The 6,538-nt window shown below is 45.4% G+C and overlaps 1 protein-coding gene across 1 annotated transcript; it reads left to right on the top strand.

The window, feature by feature from the left end:
• The first annotated feature begins 2,188 nt into the window (after nucleotides 1-2,188).
• LOC102907425 (igE-binding protein-like) lies at nucleotides 2,189-3,764 on the top strand. The gene is made up of 2 exons (XM_006998486.2): nucleotides 2,189-2,615; nucleotides 2,737-3,764. Exons 1-2 carry the CDS (start codon nucleotides 2,189-2,191, stop codon nucleotides 3,762-3,764), a joined length of 1,455 nt encoding a protein of 484 aa, XP_006998548.2.
• Nucleotides 3,765-6,538: the final 2,774 nt, after the last annotated feature.

Genomic DNA, 6,538 nt, shown 5'->3' with positions numbered 1-6,538 from the left:
GTATGGGTTATTAAGCAGTGCTTAATGCATTCCAATGTTTTTTTACAACCCAAAGTACCAAAGTCAAATTCCTCCAAACACATGGTCAGGCCTATCACAGCAATACTCCAGTTTCTGGTACCAACTTCTGTCTTAGTTAGGGTTTCTATTACTATGAAGAGACACCATGACCATGGCAACTCTTATAAAGAAAATATTTAATTGGGGTGGCTTACTTACAGTTTCAGAAGTTCAGCCCATTATCATCATGACATGGAGCATGACAGTGTACAGGAAGATATGGTACTGGAGCTGCGAGTGCTATAACTTGCAGGCAACAGGAAGTCAACTGACAGACTGTGGGAAGCTTGAGCAAAATAGACCTCACAGTGACACACTTCTTCCCACAGGGCCACACCTCCTGTTAGTGCCAGTCCATTTGGGGGCCATTTTCTTTTAAAGCACTACAAGGCTGCTTTAATTTAGCAGTTTTTCTACAATCCAATGTCTCTCACCAGCCACCATTTTTGTTCATTAGCATGTATGATCCAGACTCCCGTTGTTGTAATACTTCCCATCTTTACCTAGCTTAAACTGTTTTTTCCATGACTATCTTTACTCATATTCTCTTCTTTCTTCAGTATTTAAGCACATTTTCAGCATACTATACGTGTTTAGAGGTTTTCTTGGTCTACACCTGGCTTTACTAAGTGCCTGCAACTTTCGCTGACCATGTGAACCAAACCTTAAACAGTCAGGCTACCTTCAACACAGTTCTGCTTAGCACATGGTGCTGGCAGCTGGCTGTACCCACTTTGGGTCTACAAGCTGCAGTAGCCATGCATAATCCTCCCAAGCATACCTAACTGCTCCAGGTCTTGGAAGATATTGTGTCTGCACTGCAACAGACATTTGTATCTAGTCTCCTGCCAGGTAGCATGCCAGCTGCTCTATGCTTGAATATGCATGCCAAAAGTTGGATGCCAAATGTAGCAGACTTGTTTTTCCTGTTGAACTTTGTTTGGACCACCAGCCTTCAAATAATGACATAGACACTTCTTATTAATTATAAAAGCTTGACTTTAGTTTAGGTTTGTTCCTGACTAGATCTTAAGGCTTAATTAACCCATTTATATTAAGCTATATTCTGCCTTATGGTTTATAACTTCTCCTCCATACTGTATGTCTGACTTCTTCAGTGTCATGAAGGCATCTCCCACATGCCTAGATTTATCTCCTGAGTTCTTCTATCTGCTCAGAAGTCCCACATAACTTCTCTTGCCTAGCATTTTATTAAACCAATCACAGTGGTACACAAATATCCCTCAACAGAATCTATTGTGTATGATTTTTCAAAATGTTGTTTACATTTTGCCCAACAGTAGTAAGATATGCCTTTAATTCTAAAACACAGAAGGCAGAGTAGGCACATCTATGAGTTTGAAGCAGGCCTGGTATACAGAGCAAGTTCTAGGAGAGGTAGGGCTACACAGTTGCAGGGAGCTGGGACAATCGCCATTATAAGATGGTGCTGACTTCCTTGCATTCTGAAGATTTATTACTTCTAAGACAATGCTTTCGACAAAATACGCGCCTCAGCTTTGCACAAGTGCAGGCTATATATTGGTCTCTAACCAATCCTGTGGTGCCTGGTGATGGCAAGCTAATTTCAGCCAGTGATCCACGCCTCTTTTCCCTATATAAAGCAGCTGCTTTTAGTGCTCCCCCCTCGCTTCCAGCTCTCCCTTAACCAAAGGCTCTCCAATAAAGTGTGATCTGAGAAGAATCCTTGAGTGGTGGTTGTTCTTTCTCGCTGGTCAAGAGGAGACCGCCGCAACTGGTGCCGAAACCCGGGACAATTCGGACACCGAGCGAGGGGCTGAAGAGGATTCAGAACTCAACACACGGAGAGGAGAGGTCGGTAAGTATCAGCTGGTATCTCCAGGAATGCTGACTACTGGGGTGGAATTCTGGGTGATCGCTTTTGTCTTTCCCTTTATGGTACTTCTAATTCTTGCCTGTTGCCTTTGCTTACATTGTGACGAACCCGGAAGGGAGTGTCGGTGCTTTCTTGAAAAGTAGCGCGGGAGGTTTTGCTTAAAACCGAAAGTAAGTCCGCGGTAGATAATGCAGCTTTTCAAGAGAGAAGTCTGCCTTTGTGCTGCCTTCTCTACCCATGGATAAACTCGCTCGCAGATAAGAGTGTGCCATGGGCAACATGCAGGGGGCTGGCGCAGATGCTGCCAATTTTCATGAACCCTTACAGGCATTACTCCATCAACGCGACTTAAAGATCTCCGCAGGTACTATAAAAAAGATCATTAAAGACATCGATAAGATTGCACCATGGTTCGTGGTGTCAGGAGACCTTAATTTGGCTTCCTGGAATAAGCTTGGAAAGGATCTAGAGAGAGCGAAACAGGAAGACAGGATAGGGAAGGGCACCCTGCCTCCCTGGCGGCTTGTGCGCTCCTGTCTCAGGGACGATCGTCATCATGACATCATTAGGGCAGGAAGACGAGTACTGATGCAACACCAAGATAGCCTTTCAGAGTCAGAAACAAGAAAGGAGGATATAGTTAGGCCTAAAAAGAAAAAAGATAAAATTAAAGAAAAACCTCAGAGCTCTAAAAAAGGTACCGAAGAGGACAGGTTTGAGTCCTTTAAAGAAATAGCACAGGAGAAAGAGGAGAGAGCCAGGGCGGCAAGACAGCTTTTATCCGACCCTGGACGAATTTATAAGCTTAAAAATAACAGATGAGGAGTCCAGTGATAGGGAACCTCACAGAGAGTCAGAGGGGGAATCAGACTCGGAATCAGACTTGGAGTTAGAAGAAGAATTAGATCCTAAAGACAAAGTTTTGGAGGAAACGACCGCGAGGTATGAGGAAAAAAAATATGGGCGGCAGAGACCTCTTGTGGCTGAAGGTAGAAAGGAGACTACACCTTTGGCACCCCCGCCATATTCTCCGGCGGCTGGGAAATGTCACTTTATAAAAAGAAAAACCTGGTCCCGCTTGGCGGCTGCGTTCCCAGTTTTTGAAAACGCTGTTACATTTGAGAGATATTTCAAGCCCATCTCCTACAAACAGATAAAGGACTTGGCAGAGGCAGTACGCACTTATGGAGTAGCCGCCCGCTTTACAACAGCTTTGCTACGCAGGCTCACAGTTAATGCGATGACGCCTAACGATTGGCTGGAACTCGCCCGCATGTGTCTCAACCATGGGCAGTTTCTTGATTTTAGATCCATAATTATGGACAAAGCTCAGGCCCAATACAAGAGAAACGTGCAGGAGGGACAGCCTGATTGGACCGTGGATATGCTTCTTGGCCAAGGGCAATGGGCCATTGATCAAACAAATTATCCCTGGGAAGTATACAGGCAAATAAATGAAATTTATTATAAAGCCTGGCGGGCAATTCCCAATAAGGGCGAGATGGCCGGTAGCCTCACTAAGATTATCCAAGCCACGGCCGAGTCATTCTCTGATTTTGTCACTCGCATGATCAAGATGGCAGAGCGTGTTTTTGGGGATCTTGATGCCTCCATGCCGTTAGTGCAACAGCTTATCTTTGAACAAAGCACAAACGAATGTCAGAGAACAATAACACCGGTCAAGGACAAAGACTTGGAAGTCTGGGTAAAAGCTTGCAGAGAGGTGGGCGGTCCCTTGACCAATGCAGGCCTGGCTGCAGCTGTCCTGTCGGCCACTGGGGCAGCTAAGGACGGAAACGGAAAGGGCTGCTTCAGATGCGGTCAGCAAGGACACTTCAAGCGATAGTGCCCTCAGGCTGCCCCGCAAGGCCTTCCAGGGAGTCAGAGAGTTCCAGGAACCTGTCCTAGATGTAAAAAGGGAAAGCATTGGGCTAATGAATGCAGGTCAGTAAAAGACATTAATGGACACCCCATTCCCCCTGCCAGTACAAACCCGGAGCCAAAAAACGGGGGGAGGGCCCTCGACCCCAGGGCCCGCAAATCTATGGGGCACCCCAAACTCCGGCCCCCATTCCCAGCCTACAACAGTCATTCAGGCCAGAAGGGCAACCTCAGACTCCGCAGGGTTGGACCTCTGTGCCTCCTCCGGATTGGTCTTAACACAGGCCATGGGAGTACAGATATTGGATACTGATGTGACAGGGCCTTTAGATAAAGATACTGTAGGAATGGTTTTGGGGCGCTCCTCTTCTACTATGAGAGGTTTGATAGTCTTTCCTGGGGTCATAGACTCCGATTATACTGGAGTGATAAAGGTCCTTTGTCATGCACCTTATGATGTAGTTTCCATAGCCCCAGGAGACAGGATTGCTCAGCTCTTGATTTTGCCCTCAAAACACGGAAATTTCCCCTCACTACAAAAGGAAAGAGGAGATGCAGGCTTAGGCTCTACAGGAGTCAACCTTGCATGCTTATCCATGGAATTAGACCAGAGGCCCATGCTGTTCTTAAAAATTGAAGGAAAACATTTTCCTGGTCTGGTGGATACGGGGGCAGATCGGAGCATTATTCAGATAAAAGCATGGCCAAAACAGTGGCCGCTATAAAAATCTTCCCAAACTCTACAAAGTCTTGGCTATGCTAACACCCCATGTGTGAGTGCAAAAGAATTGATTTGGAGAACGGAGGAAGGCCAAAAGGGAACTGTACAACCATTTGTGCTTGATGTCCCCATCAATCTATGGGGGCGAGATGTACAACAACAATTAAGACTTAGATTAACTAATGATTTCTCAGAGGCCAGTCAGAATATGATGAAACGACAAGGGTATGTCCCGTCTCAGATGCCTCCAGAGGCGTCAGGAACCAGTTGAGCCAGTTCCTAAGTCAGATCGAAAGGGACTGGGTTTTTCCTAGGGGCTGCTGAAAAAGGAGCTTCCAGTGAAGGTACGGTGCCCATACCCTGGCTAACTCAAAAGGCGGTGTGGGTACCTCAGTGGCCCCTTTCACAAGAAAAGTTGGAAGCTGCCAGAGAACTAATTAAGGAACAGTTACAATTGGGCCATATTGAGCCCTCTGTGTCTCCCTGGAATACACCTATTTTTGTCATCAGAAAGGCCTCGGGCAAATGGAGGCTATTACATGATTTAAGGGCAGTCAATGCCCAGATGAAAGTTATGGGGGCTGTCCAGAGGGGACTTCCGCTGCTTTCTGCGCTGCCTCGCGACTGGCCTGTCCTGACTCTAGATATCAAGGATTGTTTTTTTCTCTATCCTTCTTTGCACTGAGGATAGAGAGTGGTTTGCTTTTACTTTGCCATCTGTTAATCATGAGCAACCAGATGCCCATTACCAATGGAGAGCCCTCCCACAGGGCATGGCCAATAGCCCAACTATATGTCAGCTGTTTGTGGATTCGGCCCTGGTGCCTGTTAGACAAAAGTTTCCTTTAGTCCAGATCGTCCATTACATGGATGACATTTTGTTAACTGCTTCTTCGCAGGAGGTGCTCCATAAAGCTGTCCAGGAGGTTACCTCTGCTCTTATTAAATGGGGACTTACCATTGCCCCTGATAAGGTTCAACAATCCCAAGTAATAAAATTTTGGGGGGCCATTATCTCTCCCTCTGTTATTAGGCCACAAAAGATCTCTATCTGGACGGCTCAGTTAAAAACACTCAATGATTTTCAATAGTTGATGGGCGATATCAATTGGATCAGGGGGTATTTAAATGTTCCCCAGTCAGAGTTGTTGCCCTTATTTTCCATTCTAGAAGGCAATCCTGATGTTACATCTCCTTGGGTGTTGACACCGCTGGCCCTAAAATCCCTAGAAAAGGTCGAGGAAGCAATGACCAGAACTCAGTTAAATCGTTATGATCTGACCATGCCAATTTTATTATGTATTTTGAAAACAAAAAATTATCCTACAGGGGTCCTATGGCAGGATGGCCCCCTGTGGTGGCTTCATGGTAATTCTGTTGGGGCTAGAACTATTCAATATTTTCCCGAGCTTGTTGCAAATCAGGCGCTATGGGGTTTAAAATGTTGCTTGATGCATTTTGCGAGGATTCCAGAAAAATTGATCATTCCTTATACCAAGGATCAAGTAGAGACCTTGGCTGCCACTGTGGATGCATGGGCAATCCTGATGTGCACGTTCCCTAACCTCATTGATAATCATTATCCTAAACATCCCTTGCTTGCAATTGTAGAAAAGGATTTGGTTTATTTTCCTGTTGTTACTTTAAAAGAGCCTTTGGCAAACGCCTTGACAATTTACACTGATGGCTCCAAAACAGGCCAGGGTGCCTTTGTGGTTCAAGGCCAGGAACCAGTGATTTTGACTTTCCGACCAGATGTTCCACAGGTTACAGAATGCCTGACAGTCTTGGAAGTGTTTAAGAGATTTGATGAACCCTTTAATTTGTTTTCTGACTCACAGTATGTAGTAAATGCAGTTGCCTCTCTTGAAGTTGCAGCCTCTGTCAAGAGTACGAGTGCTGTTTCTAATATTTTATTACAAATTCAAGACCTTATTTTAAAAAGAAGATATCCCTTTTATGTTGGTCATTTTTAGTCTCACACTTTGCTACCAGGCCCTATGTCTGAAGCTAATGCT

The sequence above is a fragment of the Peromyscus maniculatus genome, chromosome 14 (assembly GCF_049852395.1).
Source record: "Peromyscus maniculatus bairdii isolate BWxNUB_F1_BW_parent chromosome 14, HU_Pman_BW_mat_3.1, whole genome shotgun sequence".
Taxonomy (NCBI): Eukaryota; Metazoa; Chordata; class Mammalia; order Rodentia; family Cricetidae; genus Peromyscus; species Peromyscus maniculatus.
The sequence above is the reverse complement of the archived record's forward strand: the minus strand, read 5'-3'. Positions and strand labels throughout refer to the sequence as shown.

Excerpts from the sequence above, each read along its gene's own strand:
- LOC102907425 (XM_006998486.2), top strand. The coding sequence starts at position 2,189 with ATGGGCAACATGCAGGGGGCTGGCGCAGATGCTGCCAATTTTCATGAA. Across the intron at positions 2,616-2,736 it reads ACCTCAGAGCTCTAAAAAAG|ATGAGGAGTCCAGTGATAGG; the intron begins GTACCGAAGAGG and ends TAAAAATAACAG.